Source organism: Bufo gargarizans, chromosome 1 (assembly GCF_014858855.1).
Source record: "Bufo gargarizans isolate SCDJY-AF-19 chromosome 1, ASM1485885v1, whole genome shotgun sequence".
NCBI lineage: Eukaryota > Metazoa > Chordata > Amphibia > Anura > Bufonidae > Bufo > Bufo gargarizans.
This window is the reverse complement of record NC_058080.1, coordinates 286,507,863-286,533,236: the sequence shown is the minus strand read 5'-3', so window position 1 is coordinate 286,533,236 and position 25,374 is coordinate 286,507,863. Positions and strand designations below refer to the sequence as shown.

The 25,374-nt window shown below is 41.0% G+C and overlaps 1 protein-coding gene across 1 annotated transcript in view; it reads right to left on the bottom strand.

The window, feature by feature from the left end:
- Window positions 1–2,039: 2,039 nt before the first annotated feature.
- MRPL1 (mitochondrial ribosomal protein L1) overlaps window positions 2,040–25,374 on the bottom strand; it is a 65,799-nt gene continuing 42,464 nt past the window's right edge. The window contains exons 7-9 of the mRNA XM_044304444.1: window positions 21,413–21,513; window positions 4,520–4,601; window positions 2,040–2,372 (exon numbers count right to left, since the gene is read on the bottom strand). Coding sequence (XP_044160379.1) covers window positions 2,266–2,372; window positions 4,520–4,601; window positions 21,413–21,513 — 290 coding nt within the window. The 3' untranslated portion in view covers window positions 2,040–2,265. The remainder of the gene's footprint in view (window positions 2,373–4,519; window positions 4,602–21,412; window positions 21,514–25,374) is intronic.

The following is a 25,374-nucleotide window of genomic DNA, read 5'->3' as shown; positions in this document are numbered from 1 at the left end:
ACAAGGATCACTGTCCCAAAGGATTTTTATTATACTCACAGAATAGTCAATTACAAAGGCATAAAACAAATTGTTCTTTCCTCATGCGTCCGCCTGACCTAGGTTTTGCTTCCGAGCACACACCATCAATGGGCAGTAATAGGACGTCGGCTCACAGGAATTACTTCCCATGACGTATTATTACAGCATGTTGTGTTAAAGCTATGCTCACATTCCACTTCTGGTATTCATTTGCTGCCATGATGTGCACATTAAACATATGATTCTGACATACAGTGGCATCTCTCACCAATAGGGTTCCACTGTTAAGGACACATTTAGCGCATGCGGTCAAGAGCTTTTTCTGCATACATACTAAATGGACATCACAAATGTGATGGGAACATTGCCTAAAGGGTTACAAAAAACTAAAAATCAAAATGGTGTTCACTAGTGTTGAGCAAAGTGAGCTTCGGATGCTTCATTTGAAGTCGCTTTGTTCAAAACTTCGGAATAATACTGTATGGAGATGCGTCTCCGTACAATATTAGAATGTATGGGCTCCGATGAGCCGAAGTAAGTTATTTGTGAAGTCGCGAGTGGCTTCGTTGAATAACTTTGGTACTTGATTTTTAAAGTAGAAAACCACTTTAAAACTTGAAACCAAACTCTGGTTCCGAGGTACTAGTTGGAACCGAAGCAGAGTTCGGTTTCAAGTTTTAAAAATGAACTACTAAAGTTATTCAACAAAGTCATGCGCGACTTCACGAATAACTTACTTCGGCTCATCGGAGCCCATACATTCTAATACTGTACAGAGACGGATCTCTGTACAGTATTATTCCAAAGTTTTGAACGAAGCTACTTCAGATGATGCATCGGAAGCTCGCTTTGCTCAACACTAGTTAACACAATTTTGTTTTTGCTGTAACCCGGTTATACTTTTTGTATATAACACCAGCGTTCAATCTTACTGCATTATATGTCGCATGACTAAGTTCTGAGCACATTTTGACTTCTCCAGCATAATCTGTGACCTTGTGTTTATATCCTGCATAACTAACAGGGAGTGTCTGCAGCATTAGGTCTCTGCCTCACCTTCTTTTCCCAGCTCAAACATCAAAGATCCAAGCCTGCTTGAAGCCCTGCTGGAAATGCGCCACCCTAAGGGATGTTTCACACAAACGAGTCCATTGCGGGAATCACGCTCCGTGTGTGAGTGTGATCCTCTGCTCTAGACTTGCAGGAGCGCACGGCATTATCATGATTTATAATGCTATGTGTCTCTGCTTGACCTTATTTCTACAGAATCATACTGACAGCTTTATGTAAATATGATTCTGTGGAAAAAAGGTCAAGCAGAGACACATAGCATTATAAATCATGATAATGCCATGGGCTCCTGCAAGTCAAGAGTGCCTTCAGACGACCCTATGTATTTTGCGGTCCGCAAAACACAGATCCACACAAAATATGGATGAATTCCATGTGACATCCGTGTTGCATACGTTTTTTTGATGACCTGTTGTAACAATGCCTATTCTTGTCCACAAAACAGACAAGAAAAGGACATGTATTTTTTTTGTGGGTCTGCAGAGCGGATATACAGATGCAGACAGCACGCTGTGAGCTTTCCACATTTTTTGTGGTCCAATTGAAATTAATGGGTCCACATCCAAAATCCACCTTATGCCGCCACTTGTGGAAACTGACATTGCAATTACGCTGAGTACATTTCTTGATCAGAGCAGTTGATCAGATATTTGAGCTCCTCAAATATCCATACGGTATACAATAGTAACCATCTGAGTGATCATAGTCGGAAGTGTAGGTTTCATGAGCCGGGACACTTGTTCTAGGAAACTAGAAAATGCAATCAAAATAATTAATACCTATCAGTCATTTAATGCAACGTGAAAATTTAGGTCATTAGCCAAACCAAACAGGTTTTGCTAATGGAATAAATTACAGTCTGTAATTAGGTTGTTTTCAATTATGCTCACAATAATATGTGTCTGATAAATGGCATTATATACATGAAGAACATTCTTAAAAAAAAGTACATTAGGAAATGTTTTTATTACAAAACAAAAAGGAGTTCCACTCCCATCTCCAAACAAACATTGCTCTTCTTGTTCCTCTTTGCTGAGAGCCTTTGCTAATGAGAAGTAATTCTAGTCCAATAGTTGTCACTGCGTTCCAGGTCTCACGGAGATGGCTTAAGCACCTGCCATGTGACTCCACAGCCTGGGTCAGTGCAGAAGATTTCACCCTTTTCTTGTATCTTCATTCCTCATCAATATTTTCAACTTCTTGTGGGAAGAATTTCTGGCAGTTGATAAAAAGGGCTTCACTTGTAGCACTAGTGAGGAGAGCCTTTTCTACAAAGGGACCTTTGAAGACAAAATATGTTTTAGTGACCATGTAACAAAGTTCGTGGAAGAATCACTGGTGACACTCACAAAAAGATCCGTGGCTGTACACCTTAGAAGTTGATTAATGGTTGAACAGCCGTTGAACAAACATCTGGTGAACCTTTTGTTTTGCAGACATGGCCATACACATTTTAGTACACATTGGCCATTACAGTAGTTCAAGCTCGTCATGCAAGTTAAAAAAAACTGGGCAACGGACGAAAGATTTTTCTGAGAACATTATTTTAAAGAAAGAAAGATTTGTCGTTCAATTACAGTCTTTCTTGAACAAAAGACCTTTTGTCCAACTATCGGATGAAAATATTGAACATGGCTGGACTTTGGTTAGCTACAACATTTGTTCGTTGTTAAATTACATCCGAAGTACATTTGTTTTGGTTGAAATAGACAGTTTTAATCAACTTCGGACTAGTGTGTATGGCCATGTAAGAATATACACTTTATAAAAAAAATATCTTTTGTCTGACACATGCCTATACTATATGCCATAAAAATGGCACAAAATGTACTTTTGTTAAGCCATTTTTGCCATTGTTTTGGACTACAAATCACAGATCCACAAATTACGGATGCAGTCCGTGGTCCACATTTTGCGTACATATATCTATTTGTGGAAAGGACATACAGATGCAGGAAGAACACAGATCATCCGCGTGCTTTCCGCATCTGTATGTATGTCCTGCAAAAAGACAGAACATCTACACTTGGCCGCAAAATGCTGAGCATGGACCTACTAAATCTAATAGGTCCGCAAAAAATGCGGATGCAACATGGATGGTATCCGCAATTTGCAGACTGCAAAATACATACGATCATGTACATGAGACCTTATAGTGTACATGAAACTTGAACATTATCTTGTTTTTAGTTCCAAAATGATGGCAAAAGTGGCTTAAAAAAAATTAGGTGTTTTAATCAGGTGAACCCCAGCTACATGTCTATGTAAAAAGTTGGATAGGGAGGTTGCTGGTGACAGATTCTCTTTAAAAAATAAATAAATCACTAATTAAAGAGGTTCGCCCATCTTAACGTTCTAAGGCAAGATGGGACTAAGTGCAAACCATCTGGTGGCTGGTAAACGGTAGAGCAGGCTGGTGCTCCACTGTGGTGCATGGGAGCTACGCAAACTGCATAGCACAGCAAGCTATGTTGTTTCCATAACTTGAAAAGAGCATAGCTTGCTGTGCTAAGCAGTTTGTGTAGCTCCCATGCACCGCAGTGAGAGCCAGGGAAACAGTGGAGCACCAGTCTGCTCTGCTGTTTCCCAGTACCCGGTGGTTGGTGATTAGTTGCTTCTCGCTGTTCTTTTTAGGCGAGATGGGACCACCTCTTTAAGGGGCGTACCATATTTGCGTATAATTTGTTACTTTTCACTTCTCTCACTACTTTTCAAAAGTCGTGTGTAAAATAGGTGGGCTTAGCGTGGTTGTGGTCTCCAAAGGCTGTTCACATTTACTACAATTTACCCCAAAAATTGTTGTACATTATAGTTTAAATATACACCATCTCAGAGCTGGTAACGATTTGATTTTCTGGTGCATGGACTGCCAGAAGATGCACTTTTAATAAATTTGGTGCATTTTGTGCCAACAGATTTTATACTAAGCTTGGACATCACTAGGTCAGGTCCCGAATGTAGTGGCAACCAACTATACAACTGTATTGTAAGATGGTGATACACTTTAATTACAGTGGTGGGACACAGGAGCTAATGTCTCCCTGCTCCGCCATTCACTCATAGGCCAGAAGCCTATGAGACAGTAGAACAGCAAAGGTGGTAGCTGTGTCTTGATTTCATTGTGACCAACCGAGTCAGGAAACTTGGCAACTTAGATCAGAAAAGGCCTGTGGCCTGCATCGCAAACAGCGGCAGGGACTGGGTGTACTAGAGGGGGCATTATAACTACTGGGGGCTCTACAGGGGGGGCTTAAGGAGGAGCCTTATTATTACTGGGGGAACCTCGAGTTGCTTTTTCAGTACTGGGGGGACTATGGGGGATTATTACTACTAGGGGTTCTTTTGGGTTTTCTTGACCAATGGGTATTGGATTAAAGTAATTTTCCTAAAATAAATGCTATAACAGAAAACAAAGTCTAATACTCACCAAAGCTTAACGGCTTGTGTTTGCAAACATCTTTTACAAGGGCATCGAGATTGGCAACTATGTGTTCAACAGGCATGTCCAGCTGGAAAGTAAAAAATATCAATATGCTTACGGCAATATGTATAAGCAAGAACACGTTTCAACAAAGGTAACGTGTAAACTACTCAAAATATTATTTTTTTTACTGTAAGATTCAGAGCTCAGAAATTTGCCAGCTGGCATCTAGGTCATGATGATGAAAGGAGGCTGAATAGGTCAGTGGCTTAGAAAGTACATGAATACATTTTTTTGGCATAGTCACATGAAGTTTGGCAGGTCACTAAAGAATGCAGTAGGTACGGACCTGTACTCAACCTGGGGCTCACCAGCTGTGACTAAACTACTCCTCCCTGTCTGTTAACATCCGTGATATAAAATCGTGTCTTTACAAGAAATGTCACACATATAATGTACATAAGGTTGAGCAACACTGAGCATGCATTGTATGTATTCCAGCTCATTTTTCCATAGCTGCATTAACAAATCTTTTGGCTTCAGAGCCCAAATCACCTGAGTACTCCGTGGATGTGCTGTGGAATCATACAACTTCAATAATCTTATGCAGGAGAAACTAAAGAACCCTTTGTAGAGGCTGATTATTGGGAACAAACATTCGTACAAATGCTTGTTCTTGAAAATTGCCCTGTGTGAAGGAGCCTCCGAAAATCGGGTGAAAGCATTGTTGATGTGGACACCAAAAATCATAATTTCTGGGCAGCAGATCATCCTGTGTAAACAGATCTGCTACCCAGAAACAATAAATCTGTAAGGAGAAGAGCGATCCCAGTGGCGAGGAAATGACTGCTACATGTGAATGCAGCTTTCCCCTACTATGACAAGAGAGGGCAACTAACGGAATTGAATGGTTCCTTCCCAATAATTGCCTGCAAGGTCAGCCTGTGTAAAAGGGCCTTTACTCTTGTAGGCTGCAGTTCACACACAATGCATTATCAAAAATGGTCAACTGTTTCCAATAGTAGTCGGCAGATTTGTGAAGGCAGCTCTAGACTACTATACAGTCTGTTACTAACAACAACTACAAATTGTATTAATAGTACACGAAACACATTCTACCATAAAATGTACTTTCTTAGTTGACAGATTTATTTAATCCTGCAAACATAAAGTTTACCTCTATTTAAAAAAAAAATTACAGATAGATATTACTGGAGTTAATTTCCAAAAACGTTTAGTGATTCGGAGCTAGTTAAACAACTATAAGGCACACAGACAGCACATATGTACCGGTATGTGCTATTATATCAAATGTTATTTCCATTCAAATGTTAACCTGGTTAAGAAAAAAACAATGAATATTAATTAAAGAACTACTCTTTTCCACGTTCTTATGCATTATTTTTTTATCATGAAAAGCAACCCTAAAACAGATTGTTAGTTGGGATTTTTAAGGGAATATTTTTGGTTTTTATGTAGTCTTTGTTCAGTCGTAGCAGAAATTGTGTGGTAAATACATAGAAATGATGCTGTGGATTTTGCACAGATTTCAACAATCTGCAAAGTTGTATCGTATGTTGCGAGTTTAAATATCCATGCGAACTCCATTTATTTGTACTGTATTGTATACTTCTATCAAAGTGTCTTCAAAACGTAAAAGACCTTAGAGACATTAAAAGTGTAAATACAATAAATCTGTCTACAGCAAAGCTAATCCAGATCGGACAGAGTTGTACAGTGGGAAGAGAACAATTGATAATCTAAAGAATAGTTTGATTGACCAGGGATCTTTGGATAAAAAAGCATGCATTCATATTTCCAACTGATTGCAGGGATATTGCCAACACATCAAATTCATCAATGTGACGAAACGACGAGCACATGCTAATCAATAGCCTAGATTAACAGCAGCTATAATTACAACAGGCAGATAAAGAACAAAGGATTAATTAGGAATAAATTACTAGTGTTGTCACGTCAGCACCCAGCAAATAAAAATCAGCAGAAGTATTAATAATTACTGTTTTCTCATTTGCCCTTTCACTAATTTGAAATGGGAGAGGCTCATGTATAGTTTAATAGAAAGTAATTGCATAGATTCACAAGTCAGCAAAAAAGGCACAAATTGCAGGTGGAACACATATCAGGATAATTTTGGCACTGTAAGACCAGGTTCACATCACTGTTTAGTTTTCCATCTGAAGAACGGGGGAAAAAAAAACGGACTTTTTCTATTATCTAAAATAACGGATCTCTGACGAAATTGCCAAAAATGGATTCAAAAGGAGCATAACGGATTCTTTGTAGCAATTTACAAGCATAAAAAGAGGTCTACAGGGACACGTGTAGTAAAGTTTTGTTGTCCTCAGTGCCCCCTATTGCAATATTTATCATGTGGCTGCCCTATCTCCTAGACATCACTCATGCCTGCCTGGTTCTTCAATGGACATTTGTAACTAGAAAACGTCTTTAAGAACTTTTAAAGATAACAATAAAGAGGACCATGCCCCCTGTGTGAATTCTGCTGGAAAGGTGATGTTCCAAGGCCAGGGGACTGTAAGAGTTGTGCCAATACAGGCACAAAACTAGAAGAATACCATAAAAAGGAAGTTGTCCAGCTCTCAGGTGGAGGTCGATCGACCTAGTCAGCACGTATCCGGGCTGTATTCATTTTACACCCTCCAAAAACACCATGAAAACCAAGTGGATCCATCGATTAAAACCAAGCAAATCTTTATTTCTTCAACTATTAAAATTCAATAACCCTCCCATGAAGACCTGACGCGTTTCAACCTGTACAGGTCTTAATTACAGATCATGATAGTATAAATATACTATCTTGATCTATGATTAAGACCTGTACAGGTTGAAATGCGTCAGATCTTCACGGGAGGGATATTGAATTGTATATTTTATTAGTTGAAGAAATAAAGATTTGCTTGGTTTTAATAGATGGATCCATAGATGGTTTTTATGACAACACTAGAAAGACCCTGTGTGTAAAAGTATGTGGACGAGAAGAAACTGCCTCCTGCAGCAGGATGTCCAAGTCAGGTCCAGAATGTACATCAGTAGGTCCAGATAAATGAACGCAATTCAAGAGGCACCAAGATTACCACACATTGTTTATATTAAAAACATATAAAGAATAAAAAACAGGAGGAGGCGCAGCCACTGTGCAAGGTGTATTGCTGGCAGGCCATCAGCTTCATCAGGCACATAAGTATGGGCGCTCATGCCAGAATTTAAATTAAACGTAATCTGCAAGCACCATGTTATACAGCAGGAGGAGCTGAGCAGCTTGATAGTTTTATGGGATAAGTCCGTAAAACTTTTGTTTACATTCCTGCTCATTCTGAGCTTTGAAGACAAGGAGGCGGTCATATCAGTGATTGACAGCATGCCCTCTATTACTGTGTATACAGAGATAGCTGTCAATCACTAATAGGACCGCCTCCTTGACTTCAAAGCTCAGAATGAGCAGGAATGTAAATTAATAAAATTATACTGAATCTTTTCCCACAAAACTATATAGCAATCTGCTCATCTTCTCCTGCTCTATAACAAGCTGCCTGTAGCTTACATTGCATTTTCATGGTGACAGGTTCTCTTTAAAGCACATCCGCAATACCCAGTCCCCATAGCTCTATGTGCTTTTATTGTGTAAAAAAAACGATTTGATACATATGCAAATTAACTAACATTAAAGAGTCATATCTTACTTGTGTGACCAGAGAAGTCAAATTTTCGAGCTCTGACTCATCTCAGGTTAATTTGCATATGTATCAAATTGTTTTTTATACACAATAAAAGCACACAGAGCTATGGGGACTGGATATTGCGGATGTGCTAGCGGCCATCTAGCAACCCATGTCCTCAGCTCTATACACAAAATCCCGGTGACAGGTTCCCTTTAAGTTTATCCAGAAGTGTATTATTAAAGCGTACCTCCAAAGACTACAAATACTTTTGTGAAGCCTTGTCCTTCAAAGCCCAGCACGTAGCACCATAATTAAAATGAGTGCATGAATTATGAGTTAATTATACAGAATACAACATAATAGCATTACAGCTAATGCTGACACCTGAACTGCAGGCTTTATATCTTCTGTCTCAGCAAATTCCCATCATAGCCTGCCCACTTTTGCCACCAAAAGTAGATTTAACTTTGCACACCATATTACTACTTACACACGGATCTGATATACATAACATAGAAACATAGGTCCCTCAAGTTACAAAATAATTAGTTCCAGGACGACCATTGTATATTGAAACCATTGTAATTGTCATCCATGATGAGAGAAAATGAAGACTGAAGAAAAATAAGCAGATAACTAAGATAGTTACAACAAGTCCTTACATATAACAGTCAGGAATAGCTGCTAACAAGCAATTACCGTATTTTTCGCCCATAAGACGCACCTAGGTTTTTGAGGAGGAAAATAATAAAATAAAAAATTGAACCAAAAGGTGTGCTTTTTAACTTATGGGGACATCTGTGGGAGACACTTATGGGGACATCTGTGGGAGACACTTATGGGGACATCTGTGGGAGACACTTATGGGGACATCTGTGGGAGACACTTATGGGGACATCTGTGGGAGACACTTATGGGGACATCTGTGGGAGACACTTATGGGGACATCTGTGGGAGACACTTATGGGGACATCTGTGGGAGACACTTATGGGGACATCTGTGGGAGACACTTATGGGGACATCTGTGGGAGACACTTATGGGGACATCTGTGGGAGACACTTATGGGGACATCTGTGGGAGACACTTATGGGGACATCTGTGGGAGACACTTATGGGGACATCTGTGGGAGACACTTATGGGGACATCTGTGGGAGACACTTATGGGGACATCTGTGGGAGACACTTATGGGGACATCTGTGGGAGACACTTATGGGGACATCTGTGGGAGACACTTATGGGGACATCTGTGGGAGACACTTATGGGGACATCTGTGGATGACCCTGCTATGGGGGGGGGGGGAATCTGTGGATGACCCTGCATTGGGGGGGGGGGTTTGGGAGGAAATCTGTGGATGACCCCGCTATGGGGGGGGGGGGGGAATCTTTGGATGACACATATATAGCATCTTGCTGTGTTCCATTCACAGATTCCCCCCCCCCCCTTTCCCAATAACAGTGTCTCTGCAGTGTAAATGACCACCAATACAGGGGCTGGGATCTGGATTAGAAATGACAGTGGGGACCAGTGCAGTCCCTGTATTCTAATGCACCGGCCCCGCTCACCGTTGTATAATCTTATCTAACCTGCATTGTTAAGATAATATTCATGTGTAATCCAGCTGTATTACTTACAACTAAGTTCCGTAGCAGAGAGGAGGCAGGCCAGGAGGGCGACGAGTCACTCACTAAGTCACGCGCCCGTGCAGCCTGCTTCATTCATAAAGTGGGCGGCACAGGCGTATGACGTAGTGAGTGATACCCCGCCCGGCCTGCCTCCTCCATCCTCTCTGCTACGGAACTTGTTGTAAGTAATACAGCTGGATTACACAAGATTCTTATATCTTAACAATGCCTACAGGTTAGATAAGATTATACAACAGTGAGTGGGGCCAATGCATTAGAATACAGGGAGTGCACTGGTCCCCGCTGTCATTCCTAATCCAGATGCTGTCCCCCAGCTCCTCCTCCCTCTCAGTTGATACACCCACCGACAACGCTGTGCGGCATCCGTGTATCATTGTAAATTGAAGCATTCGCCCTATAAGACGCACTGCTATTTTCCCCCCACTTTTGGGGGGGAAAAAATTGCGTCTTAAGCTACTTTCACACTGACGTTTCTGGGTCCGCTTGTGAGATCCGTTTCAGGGCTCTCACAAGCATCCCAAAACGGATCAGTTAAGCCCCAATGCATTCTGACTGGTTAAGGATCCGTTCAGAACGCATCACTTTGGCTGCGTTCGGTCTCCTTTAATTTTTTAGACGGTCACTAAAACGCAGCTTGCAGCGTTTTGGTGACCGTCTGACTATGCAGAGCCTGACGGATTCGTCAAGACTTACAATGTAAGTCAATGGTGACGGATCCGTTTTTCACTGACACAATATGGTGCAATTGAAAACGGATCCGTAGCCCATTGACTTTCAATGTAAGTCAAGACGGATCCGTTTTGACTTAGACTTTTTTTTTTTTATGAATAATGCTAATGGATCAGTTATTAACGGATACAAGCGTTTGCATTATTCGTGCGGATCCGTCTGTGCAGATACAAGACGGATCCACACAAAACGAGAGTGTGAAAGTAATTAAATAAAGAATACTCAGGGTCAGGAGGTCTGTAGTCGTGGCCCAGTGTATTATAACTCAGAAGTGTCTATAAATATAATTATTGTGCTGAGTGTAACTGTATTATCGTTAATTTAAAACATAACTTTTATTTTGTCGATATTTAGAATATAATGACACTTGTAGTGAAACAATATTTGTGTTACACTGCTTTTTGAGGAGAATGTCAGGCGTGAAAGGAAGATACCGATTTTTTCTTTCTTTAAGCAGCTTTTTTTCGTATACAGGGTCGCTCTTGGAACAAGTTTTCAAATAGGCTATTCTGCCTGGACTTTATCCCTATAGTTACTAGTCGTGGTGAGTGGGGAAAACCCTATTTGGCTGTATTCCGGGCACTCGCCCTTAAAAGGGCGACCCACAACCGCTGGAACCTTGGATCCATCACTAAATCACCCTGGCAGCTAACTTCCCTCTAATCTGTCCGACGCGTTTCACCATTAGGAGCAGTGGTTCTTCAGGGACAAGAAGACAAAAGCGTTGGGGCGCCTAGTGCAGTGGCAGCGCTCCCGCACGCAAATCAAGGCAGTGGCAGTGGAGAGTGTGAAAGTAGCCTTACAGGGCGAAAAATACGGTAATAACTATTTTACCAGAGATTGGTTGGATCTGAGTCTTTGTACGTTGAGTCTAGTTTCAACTTATGATGGGTCAGAAAAGACCATTGTATGTTGAAAAAATTGTATCCGGAGGCCACTGTATCTTGAGGGACCACTGTACTGTACTTTGTGGCAGTTACAGTTTCTTAGCCAGATGGTTTTTACAAGTGAAACAGATAAAAAAAAAATTATATATATATATATATATATATATATATATATATATATATATATATATATATATATATATATAAAAATTATCATCTGTAAAAACTGCAAGACCAAAACCTGCAGCAAATTCATGTAGTTTTGCCACACAGCATACGTCTGCAACACATCTTATTCCCCCAGAAGAAGCTAGGCAGCAAAATGTCCATTGGGGTGGCAGCTGCCGTACTGGTCTGTATTTTTCATTATGCTATTATAGCACTACAGCACTTTACATGGATCCATTCAGTCTTGATACCAGATAGTAAGTTTTTCTGATTCTCTGTTACTCTTAAAGGGGTTGTCCCATGAAAAATATACTACAGTTTTCAAACCAGCACCTGGATCTGAATATTTTTGGAATTGCATGCAATTAAAAATGTTGTATAGGCACAGAGCTATTCAATAAATGTATCTGTATAGTGTCTCCTGCTTTTTGTTCCTTTTCTTATTTCTTTGTCCTGCTCACTGAGAAGGCCGCACATGCTCAATATATAACAATATTTATAAATGACTATACCACAACAAGAAACGCTTGTAAGAAGGCAACTTTTAAATTGTTCCATTATCTTGGGCATAAATACTTACATAGTTGCATGCTTAGTTTTTAGCAATGAGAAGTCTATTTGAAATAATTTAGATTCCTTGTTGGACGATGTTCAGTCCAGCTCTGTTTCATTGAAGATACTATCAGACTGTGAAGAGTGTAGAACCTTGGTTTTGTAACTTCTTGCTTTACAGCAAAGAGAGCAGAGAAGAGCCAGGCAAATAATAAAGTAAAATCCTACAATAAATCACACTAAAGTTCCTAAAACAGCGATACAGATCGATCCCTCTTTCATGCAGATGCTGGTTCCACTCAAAGGATGACAGGTAATGGAAACAAAACAGCAGAAGGGAGAGAAGACTTCGTAAGATGTGAGGTAGCCAAAGCAAAGAAGCCATGTTAGCAAACATATACTGCAGACTAAAGTATAATTAAAAACTTCCGACATCAGAGATGAAAATATTAAAAAGGAGAATGAAACACTAAAAATCTTAACAAAAAAATATATAAACATATTGTGCAGTGAACCCATTAGGCCACTGCTAACGACTATGTATTATTAGATGTTACACTATGTTATGTGAATTGTAGGTAACTTCTGGCTGAATCACAGGGTTAATCTCAGTCCCTCAACTACTGTCTCCAGGAAAGTGGTGGTCCCTGACCTCTGGGCTTAGACTTGTTCCTGTGAGGTTAGTCAGTTAGTGTAGGAGTCTGGAGCTGGAGAGTGAGCTACAAGCAGCTAACTCCACTACTCCAAGTAAGCAACTTTAGGAAAACTTGAGACAAGGAAGGCTCCAGAGAAGCCATGAGACAAAGTAGAAAAGAATTATTGAAAAGGTTGAGCAGCTGAAAGGAGGGTGCGTGGAAGTAAACTGTGAAGGTAATGCACGTTTATGACTCCGGAACTATACAACCCTTGGCGCACTAGTCATACCAGTGTGACAAATTGTGTTTCTGTTATTGGGTCTACACCACGTAGTGGAAACTGTAGACAGGTTTGTGAGAACTGCACCCCCAGGCTGGATTGGAATGTAGAAAAGTCTCACACAAGAAAGTGGAGGTAATTCCCTTGATTAAGCGCAGAATATAGTGGAACTGTTTAGGAAAATTTTGCATCCATTTTATGTGGATATTTGCTTAAAACTTTCTCTTCAGTAATGACTTCTGATATATCTTAAACTGCACTGTCTACCTCAAATCATCTGGTCTCCTGCCTTTGCACCCTGTCATCTTAACAGCATGGTCACCCCACGTTCCACCGAGCAAGAGACCACAACCAGGGTGTGCCCCAGGGGTATAAGTGTATCCCCTATTCACTAGAGTGCCAAGGGAGCAGAACAGCCACCACTGTGAGTAACCCCACCATCCTCCTACTGCTGCTACAACTCCTGTCCTCTCCTCCCCATATGCTTACCCCACTGAGCCTCTACAATTGCCATGCAAAAACATGCTTAGTCAGCCCTAAACTGCAAACAGAAAGAGTAAGGTATACCGAACAGGGGAAAACGATTAAAGGGTCTGGCCAATCTATACATAAACTTGTATAAAGCCCATAAATGGTAATGTTAAGCAAAAATCATTGCGTACTGTAACCCCAGCTCCGAGATTTAAAAGGCCCTCCGGCTGCCCTGGTATCAGCAATGTAAACACAGCAACCTGGATGGAATACTCCATGTCCATGGGATGCAAGATAGCAGCTGCAACTTGATCTGTTCACGTGACTGCTTCCTCAGGATGTTTCCGGCTTCAACTACTACAGGTCCAAAATGTTTGCATTTGATCTTTTTATTATTAGTCTATGCTTTATACATGACTTTAGGATGGTATCCAATCACAAAAACATCATGTGTATAAACAATAATTAACATTTACATATGACAACAATCAAGAAAGAAAACCCTATATAAATAGGTTAATTGTCTGATGCACACTGCAATGTCTTCAACTCCCATATGAATTAGATAGGTATCTAGGTCTTCGATGCTTAGTTTAAAAGGTAACAAACATTATAATTACTTGTACTGTAAAAGCGTGACTTCGTGACGTCTTCTTTTAATATAAAGCATCATGCTTTTATTAGACTGTTTCCTAATATACAGCTGTAAAATTTACCAATACAATACAGGTATATTATAGCTTTCAGATCGTGATAATACACACGTCCACGCAATGCCATAATACTTGCACTACGTTGCTGTTTTACTGTTGATATTAGCGACTTATCAATATAAAAAAGAAATCCGCCACAATCTCTCATCAGAAGAGATCAGAAGAGAGCACCGATAGGGGGTCAGGGGAGGCTGTTATATGAACTATCATAAAGGCACATTACATGCATGAAACAATCAAACTGAACAAACTCTTTCACATGGCAATAAGGGCAAAAAAAAAAGGCAAGGCAACAAATTTTATGAGGACCTTTCACCAATTCCCCCCCCGGCCAAAAAAAAAAGAAAAAAAAAGAAGGATTTTTACATATTCTAGTTGGCCATGCTTCCCTCAGTACGGCATACTTTCACTTATGAATATGCACCTCTATCCGTTCTACAGTAATGCCCCCCGAGATCCTATGCAAAAATCGAACATGGTCTGTTCCTTTTTCTCCACACCTGAAACTGTTCTAGAATAACTGTTAGGTGCATATATATATATATATATATATATATATATATATATATATATATATATATATACACATACACACACACACATATACACACACACACACACACACACACAGTGCTTCCCATAATTATTCATACCCCAGGCAAATTTTGACTTAAAGTTAATTTTATTCAACCAGCAAGTATTTTTTTTTATGGGAAATGACATAGGTGTCTCCCAAAACATAATAAGACAATGTAAAAGAGGCATTATTGTGGAAAAAAAAAAACATTTCTCAGTTTTTATTTACATTTGAGCAAAAAATACAAGATGTTCCGCACTGTGGAAAATCTCAGAGGACATGGTCGGAAGCCAAAAGTGACACCTGTGCTGGCCAGGAAGATAGTTAGAGAGGTGAAAAAGAATCCAAGGATCCACCACCAAGGCCATCCTGGTGAATCTGGGCTCTGCTGGTGGCAATGTCTCAAGGCAGACAATCAACGGACACTGCACAATGCAGACCAAGGAGGACGTCACTTCTCAAGATAAGGCACACAAAAGCTCGCTTGGCCTTTGCAAAAGCTCATCTGGACAAAGAAGAAGACTTCTGGTCTTCTGTGTTATGGTCAGATGAAACAAAAATTGAATTGTTTGGTCACAATGATGTTTCCTTCATTTGGCGTAAAAAAGGAGAAGCCTTCAACCCAGAGAACACCATCCCCACTGTCAAACATGGTGGTGGGAACCTAATGCTTTGGGGGTGTTTTTCAGCCAATGGAACAGGGAACCTAATCACAGTAAACGGCACAATGAAAAAAGAGCAATACATGAGGATTCTCAACGACAACATCAGGCAGTCTGCAGAGAAACTTGGCCATGGGCACCAGTGGACATTTCAGCATGACAATAACCCAAAACACAGAAAAAGTGGTGAAGAAATGGTTAGCAGACAACAACATTAACGTTTTGGAGTGGCCCAGACAGAGTCCAGACTTGAATCCAATTGAGAATCTGTGGAGGGAGCTAAAGATCAGGGTGAGGGCAAGAAGGCCCTCCAACCTGAAAGATTTGGAGCTCATTGCTAAAGATATATATTGGCAAAAATACCTGTGGAGACATGCAAAAAGCTGGTCTGCAATTATAGGAAGCGTTTGATTGCTGTAATAGCCAATAAAGGCTTTTTTCTATTGATTATTGAGAAAGGTATGAATAATTTTGGACTGGACACTTTTTGCTCAAATGTAAAAAGCTGAGCATTTTTATTTTTTTTCCACAATAATGCCTTTTATACATAGTCTTATTATCTTTTGGGAGACACCTATGTCCTTTCCCGTCAAAAAATTACTTGCTGGTTAAATAAAAGTAACTTTAAGTCAAAATTTGCCAGGGGTATGCATAATTATGGGCAGCACTGTATATGGGTACATCAGACCTTTATCTAATGTGTATGGCCAGTGTTACTGTTCCTGCCGGGGCTAATCAACTACTCTGTATTCCTGTATTTAACCCAATAAGGATGCAGCCTAGTTTGATACTTAAGGGGGTATTCCAGGATTTAAATATTGATGGCCTATCCTCAGTCCAACACTCCGCCCTCATAGATCAGCTTTTTCAGAGTAGTTCTAGAACTACACAGCTGTGTCCATTTGTGTCCATTGTGTAGTGGATAAAGCTGGTAACTGCATCGCTGATCCCACTAAAGAAAATGGAAGCAGCACTGCAGTAGTCAGCTCCGTCCAGTACCAGAGTTCTCAGGGTTCCGGTCAGAGGACTGAAGGAGCTCCCTTCCTCTGTCTAAGCTCTCAGATGCCATGGTCGCTATCTCTGATCCTGGCATTTAGAGCCTGGTGCCTGCTGTATAATACAGACAGGACCTGTGAATGATGGCGCGGGTCCAACTCCTGAGCCATCGCTGTGTCATATTATTACAGCACAGACCATTAACTCCTACCAGTCTGTAATGTAATAGTATGTAACAGAGTGCGAAGGGGTTAAACTCCGTTCCATCTAGAGAAAGAGAATACTAGCGACATCTGTGATATGTAGATTTCCTTATCAGCTACCCTACTTCTGCATATAGCACTCACATGATGCTATTGTTTCACCAGTGTTGGCTTATAATGTTCAGTAATGTAGGTTAGATAGCATAATACAATCGCACTATTGGCCAGAGAGCCAAAAGGCGAATCACTGATCAAAGAAAGACCGAGCAGAGAATTACGTCACTCAACCTTTGAAACATGTGGCTGGATGGAGGACAGACTCAGATTTGTAAGGCCACCCAAAGAGGTTATTTCACGATGACACTGCAGGGGAAATATTGCATTACCTGGCAGACCATTCCAATGAATGGCTAACGATGGCCAAGACCACCTCAGTGGAAGCCACCCTTACACAGTAGCTCTCTATTATGACTTTTAGAGGGGGAATCTATGACATACAGTGTCTTGAAAACGTATTCATACCGCTTGAACTTTTGCACATTTTTCCACGTTACACCCAGAAACTTAAAATGTATTTTGTTGGGATTTTTATGTGATAGACCAACACAAAGTAGCAAGTATGTATAAAATGAAAATGATACATGGTTTTCAAAGTGTTTAAAGGGGTTATCCATTCCTATAAAAAGCCCCCCAATATGCCGGGCCCCCCACACTGAATCCGGTGTCGGGGGGAGCAGCCAATGGCAGACGGGGACGAGTCTCCCTAGTATCAGGTGACGCTAGGGAGGCTCCCTCTCCCCGGCCTGTCATTGGCTGCTCCCCCCCCCCCCCCCCGACACTGGGAGAAACAGCGGCGGTGGTGCAGGGAACCAGGAGCAGCGCAGGGAACTGGGACCCAGGTAAGTATATCCAGTGTGGGGGGCCCGGCATATTGGGGGGCTTTTATAGGATTGGGTAAAAATCTGACAAGTGTGACATGCATATTTTGTATTCAGCCTTCTGTACTCTGATAGCGATAAATAAAAACCAGTGTGACCAATTGCCTTCAGAAGTCACCCAATTAGTAAATAGAGTCCAGCTGTTTTAGTTTATACTGTCCATCTGTGTGTAATTTATTGCCAATACAACTACAGCTGCTCTGTAAAGGCTTGTTAGACAATATTATTGATCAAACTGCATCATAAAAACCAAGAAACACACCAGACAGGTCAGGGATAAAGTTGTGGAGAAGTGTAAATCAGGGTTAGGTTAAAAAAAAAAGCACTAATTAGAGAAGCAGCCAAGAAGCTGTGGTCACTCTGGAAAAGCTGCAGAGATCCACAGCTCAGGTAGGAGAATCTTTCCACAGGACAATTATCAGTTGTGTACTCCACATATCTGCCCTTTATGGAAGAAAAGTGGCAAGAAGAAAATCTTTTTTGAAAGCAAGCCATAAGAAGTCCTGTTTGCAGTTTTCCACAAGCCATGTAGGTGACACAGCAACCATGTAGAAGAAGGTGCTCTGGTCAGATGAGACCAAAGTTGAACTTTTTGGCCTAAATGCAAAACACTGTATATCACCCGGAACACACCATCCTCACCATGAAACATGGTGGTGGCAGCATCATACTGTGGGGATGGTTTTCTTCAACAGGGTCAGGGAAGCTGGTCAGGGTTGATGGGAAGATGACTGGAACTAAATAAAGTGCAATCCTGGAGGAAAACCTGGTAGAGGCTGCAAAAGACTTGAAACAGAGGCAGAGGTTCACCTTCCAGGATGACAATGACCCTAAACATACAGCCATAGCTACAATGGAATGTTTTAGATCAAGGCATATTCATGTGTTAACAATGGCCCAGTCAAAGCCCAGAAATAAATCCCATTAAGAATCTATGTCAAGATTAGAAAATTGCTGTTCACAGACGTTCTCCATTCAATCTGACTGAGCTTGAGATATTTTGAAAAGGAGAATGGGCAAAAATATACCCCAAAAGACTTAGGCCCCTTTCACACGGGCGAGTTTTCCGTGCGGGTGCGATGCGTGCGGTGAACGCATTGCACCCGCACTGAATCCTGACCCATTCATTTCTATGGGGCTGTGCACACGAGCGGTGATTTTCAAGCATCACTTATGCGTTGCGTGAAAATCGCAGCATGCTCCTCTTTGTGCGTTTTTCACGTAACGCAGGCCCTATAGAAATGAATGGGGTTGCGTGAAAATCGCATGCATCCGCAAGCAAGTGCGGATGCGGTGCGATTTTCACGCATGGGTTCTAGGTGACAGTCTATTCACTGTATTATTTTCCCTTATAACATGGTTATAAGGGAAAATAATAGCATTCTGAATACAGAATGCTTAGTATAATAGTGCTGGAAGGGTTAAAAATAATAAAAAAGTTAACTCACCTTCTCCTCTTGTTCGCGTAGAGGCCGGTCTGTTCTTTAGCTGTGGCTGAAGGACCTTTGATGACGTCAGATCACATGCTCCATCACCATGGTGATGGACCATGTGATTGGAGCATGTGATCTGACATCACCTCAGGTCATTCAGTCCACAGCTAAAGAACAGACCGGGATCTACGCTAACAAGAGGAGAAGGTGAGTTAACTTTTTTATTATTTTTAACCCTTCCAGCACTATTATACTAAGCATTCTGTATTCAGAATGCTATTATTTTCCCTTATAACCATGTTATAAGGGAAAATAATACAATCTTCAGAACATCAATCCCAAGCCCGAACTTCTGTGAAGAAGTTCGGGTCTGGGTACCAAACATGCGTGATTTTTCTCACGCGAGTGCAAAACGCATGACAATGTTTTGCACTCGCGCGGAAAAATCGCGCATTTTCCCGCAACGCACCCGCCTCTTATCCGGGCAAAAAACATGACGCCCGTGTGAAAGAGGCCTTACAGCTGTAACTGCAGTGAAAGGTCGTCCTACAAAGTATTGACTCAGTGAGGGCTGAAAACAAATGCATGCCACAATTTCCAGATTTTTATTTATTAAAAATGTTGAAAACCCTGTACCATTTTCTTTTCACTTCACACATACTACCTACATTGTATTAGTCGATCACATAAAATCCCAATAAAACATGTTTAAGCTTGTGGGTGTAACATGAAAATATGTGGAAAAGCCACATAGCCACCACAATCAAGTACACGGGAGGGTGCAGAGGCCACATCCCTGCACCAGTTTACTACCATAGTAGAAGCAGGCAGTGCTGAGGCTTGCTGCTCCTCCACTCTAGTAGCCTGGTCTCCTCCATATCCTACAATAGGGGACACAGGTTACCTGCTTACCACCATAACCTACAAGGTAACAACCACTCACTGAGCTAAACATTTAGCGTCCTTTCACACGTCCGTATGTGTTTTGCGGATCCGCAAAACACGGACACCGGCAATGTGCGTTCCGCATTTTGCGGACCGCACATCGCCGGCACTCTCATACAAAATGCCTTTTTCGGACAAGAACAGGACATGTTCTATTTTTTTGCGGATCCAGAAGTGTGGATCTGCAAATGCGGATGCAGACAGCACATTCATGCCCCATTCAAAATGAATGGGTCCGCACCTGTTCCACAAAATTGCGGAATGGATGCGGTCCCATTTTGCGGACGTGTGAATGGACCCTTACCTGCCATCCTGCTCCCCAACAGACATCTGAGGTCCGGCTTCAGACATGAGGAGGACATAAGCTCTGGCCAGACAGTGTTTGCTATGGGATGGAAGAGACGGCAAGTTCTGTTTAATTGGAACTTGTGCAGCCCTCATCTAGTCCTGCTTATCCAGTGCTTCTACTTTGAGCTGTAGGAACAGAACATTAAAACCTGCTTTTTGTATGTCATTGAAACACAGATCACATAAAGGGCCACATAGATCATCAACCCTATAAATCCCTCACAAAGATACCAGTGCTCAGCTTCTAAACACCACTCCCTGTACTGGTAGTCACTGGAAGGGGCAGGCAGGCATGACAAACTAGCTGAAATCATTAGCCAGTTTCCAAAGGCAATATGCCTTTCAGTGAGGCCATGTTAGGAGTTGCAGTCTCAGATGAAGACTGTCTAGCTGTAAAAGAAATAGCAGGGTCTATAAGGACATGTCGACCACTGGCCACGTAGCCATGAATACAGAAACAGCTGAGATACCAGACATAGTAGGGTGGTGATCTGAGGATAGGTCATCAATATATATGGCAGGACAACCCCTTTAAGGCTACATATTTACGAGCAGATTATAGCATGACTGAATGGCAAAATCCAATGATCAGCTGAGAATCTGTTCATGAGGAGTTAATCTGTGTTACTGATTTTTTTGGACTTCACTTATTTTAACAGTTCCTATGTGGCAGGACTAAGCATTCATGAGCATACTGGACTAGAACTGAATAAGGATCGCCTTTTAAACAAAAGAACATGAAACGTCTGCTGCAACACATATGAATTTAAGAAAAATATTCTATTAATTCAGATGCAAAAAAAAACCAACATGAATATATCTATTGCAAAACAAAGATGTTACCAGTGTGGTCTGTCAAGTAATACCATGCATATCTCATCATCACAAGTACTTGGCAAGGCAACTGGGATCATAAAAATGTGGGCAGGAAACAGCTGCCATTATCCCGTGTGGAAATACTTTCTTTCAAGAAGGGCATATGGCAGTGGAGAAGAGGGTCCTATTCTACTTACCGTAGCTATTTTAGTCTGCACTAAACATTCTCTTTCTACTGTATACTCATAGCTGGTTTCAAATAGTTTCATCATGTTGGCAACATCATTCCCGACAGAACCTAGAAAAATGGAATAGCAGGGAGATGTGACAAAATGGAGGATTTCGGATTTAAAAAAAAATGTTTTAAAGGGATTATCCATAATTAGCAAAAACTCGGGCACAGACAGGAAATGGTGTAAAATAACAAAATCAGGCTACATTCACATGACCATATGAACAAGTCCGCATCCATTCCGCAATCTTGCGGACCCATTTATTTAAAAAGATGCGGACAGCACACCATGTACTGTCCGCATCCGTAGTTCCGTTCGACGGCCCCCCCACCCCCACCCAAAAAGAAATAGAGCATGTCCTATTCTTGTCCACAATTCCAGACAAGAATAGGAATTTGCTATGATAGCCGCGGCATGTGCCGTCAGCAAATAGGGGAAAGCACACAGGCCGGTATCAGTGTTTTGTGGATCCACAAAACGCTACGTTCGTGTGAATGTAGAGTCCACATCACTGTTCATCTTTCCGTTCTTCTGATCCGTCAGAAAAATAATAAAAATAGAAAACGGATCCTGTAAAAAAAAAAAACAAACAAAAAACGGTTCCTGAGCATCTTTTCCGTCTGAGATCCCTTATTTTGGAAAAAAAAAAAAAAAAAAAAAAAAAAAAAGGTCCTGCAAGTCATATAATTTTTCTAATATACATGTATTTCAAATTTAGCATGGAAACGTTACATCAGCGCGGTGGAATGGGCCATTTTAGTCCTGTGTGATGCATCCACAGGACTACAGAACATAACTAAACATGGTGTCAGTCATGTGACCTTCACATGTCATGTGACTTCTGGGATTCAGCTAACTGCCCAGGTATCTAACAGTACCTGTAGTGTATTGGGGAGCAGAACATATACAGTACATACAGTAATACTACCTTCAGCAGTATCATGTCTGCCAGTGTCTGTGTAGAGGCAGATCTAATACTGTTCTTGCTTTGACTCCTCTATGTCCTGCGTTTTTTTTTTTTTACACTTTATCACCTGGAGACAGGCAGCCATTTTACAACATCAGAAAAATACTGTACAGTGGCTCACTAGTTTTGTAATATGGATAGAGGTGCTCTATCATCGGCACACCCAGAGGCCGCGTAGTGGATAAATTGATGTATGAAGGCACACTCACATTTGGTGTTCCGCGGAATAAAAGTAGATGTACACCAATTGTAAATAAATATATGTAGGGCAAAGAGATGGACAACGTATTGTAAAAGGATAAACTTGTATTTAACGATAGTACTACTAAAATACCTTTCGGTCAAAATACGATAAAATAAAATATACAATTAAAAATATGCAATTAGGATATGGAGGGCCCTCCTTTGATTGTATGCAGCATGTGTACATGCACCAGATGCTGAACCTTAGATGCTATGTACAAGCTAAATGCACACAGTGCCTGGTGCCGGCTGATGGCAAGAAAGTGCTGGATGCACGCTGAGTACGCAGGAGGTAATAATTCAATATTGCATATATCAATACATTAAATGCTGGGTATGAGCTGAGTGCATAAAGTGCCAGGTGCTTGCAAGGTATATTGCACGCTGGGTACACAGGAGTTAATGATTCAATATTGCATATATCAATACATCAATTGCTAGATATGAGCTGAGTACATAAAGTGCCAGGTGCTTGCTATATACATAAAAGTGCTGAGTGCAAGCTGGATACTAGCTGAATACACACCGAGTACACAAAAATATGTGATCGCTGTGGTTTGATGCACGCTGGATACTCCAAAGTTTTTAATTGTAAATTTTATTTTATCATATTTTGACCAAAAGGTATTTTAGTAGTACCATCGTTAAATACAAGTTTATCCTTTTACAATACATTGTCCATCTCTGTGCCCTACATATATTTATTTACAATTGGTGTACATCAACTTTTATTCTGCGCAGCACCAAATGTGAGTGTGCCTTCATACATCAATTTATCCACATTTTACAACATCGCCTAGAGGCAGGCAGCCATGTAAATATACACAGTAATGCAATTATCGTAATAACAACAACATTATTTATTATCGTTATTACATGGAAGTGTCACGTGTGTTCAGCCAGCACTTATATATCATGTAACTCTGCTGCTTACTGATGTCAGGGGTCACATGGCATGCAGGGTTTCAGTTAGACCCTGGATACATTACACAGGGCTGATCTATGAGAAATACCATTTTACTGTGCATATAGGGGTCAACTGCCTGATGAAAGAAACATGAAAGCAGAATTTGAAATACATGTATCGTATGTTTCGCCCTATAAGATGTATTTTTCCCCCCAGAAATGGGGAAAAATGTCCCTGCGTCTTATGGGGTGAGTACTACTGGAGGACCGGGAAATGGTGAAGACTCTGAACTCACCGCTTCCTGGTCCTCGGCTGTGCAGTGGCTGCGCATAGCGTGAGGGTGCTCTGTGACCCCATGCTGTGCACGTCGGATCACAGCACAGCCAGTGGCAGGAAGGTCACTGGAGGAGAGGAGCGGCGGTGTGCAGAGGAGAGGCAAGTGGGGTTTTTATTTTATGTGGTCTGTGGCATTGGGGCTGATAATCTGAGGCATGGGGGCTAATTCAAAGGCTGGGGGCTGATGAGAGGCATGGGGGCTGATATGAGGCAATGGGGGCTCTGATTAGGGGTCTATTCTGAGGTCTTATTGGTGTCTTATTAACATTGGGTGTCTAATTGGAGCTGTCAGCTGAGTTCTGATTAACATGGGGGGTCTGATTGGTGGTCTGACCTGAGGTCTAATGAAGAATATTGTTTTCTTATTGTCCTCCTCTACAACCTAGGGGCTTCTTATGGGCCGGTGCATCTCATAGGGCAAAAAATAAGGCATATTACAAAATGGTAAGGTTTCCCATTATATACACAAGTACATAAAAAAATAACTAATCTGGGTTACTCCTTTAACAGATATTTGGGTTTTCAGCAACAGAAGTCGAAACTGAGCCTCAACTAATCATTTAGAATGCAATAAACAAACAAAAAAAAAGTGCATTTATAGAAATTGCTGCAGATAATTTTTGGCAGAAAGCAAATGCACCATAGATATGGAGCACCAAATTGTTGACTATAAAAAGGCCTGGGAGAAATGTGCCTGGTAGTGCATCATGCATTTCTATGTAAATTATATTTTTTCATTTAATTAAAAATAGGACCGCCAAGAAAGAACAAGTTAAAGGCTGCAGCACATGCTTGATGATTCCCATTCATCTAGTGTACTTTCAATCTGCATGATCCTAGTTATTTACATGGACCACCACACTACTGTATTACAATGCAGTGATGATGTGGGCACAGCAGCTGCACCATCACTTGTGGGTGCTAGCTGTATAATATAGCCAACACTCCCCCCTAACTGCCAGGATAAGATAACCAAGGTTGTGCCATAAACTACCGTAATATGCGATTGGCCAGTTTATAACACAATTCGTAATAAGAGGGACTTAACAAGATAGCAACTACATCTCAAATGACCTCACAGTACATGTCAACGTTTACTATTTTAGCGAACTAATTGATGGTCCGATTGGACCCAAATGCGTCTTTGGATCATGTACTATTTTTTCCAAAATTAAAACGTTGCTTTTATTTATTTTTAAAACACAGCTTTCATAACTTAACAATATCTATACATAGACTGATTAAAACTATCTAATTCTATGTTTGCATTTTTGCTATATTCTCTTATCACCTATATCGCTGTACATTTACTCCTGTTTAACAGGTCCCTTGAAGACGCTGGTTAGCCAGCGAAACATGTCGGGATGCAGGGTGTATGAGTGTTAAATCTTAAGCAGTCGTAGTGAGGACCTTCCTAAACAGGAGTAAATGTACAGCTATACAGCAATATAGGTGATAAGATAATATAGCAAA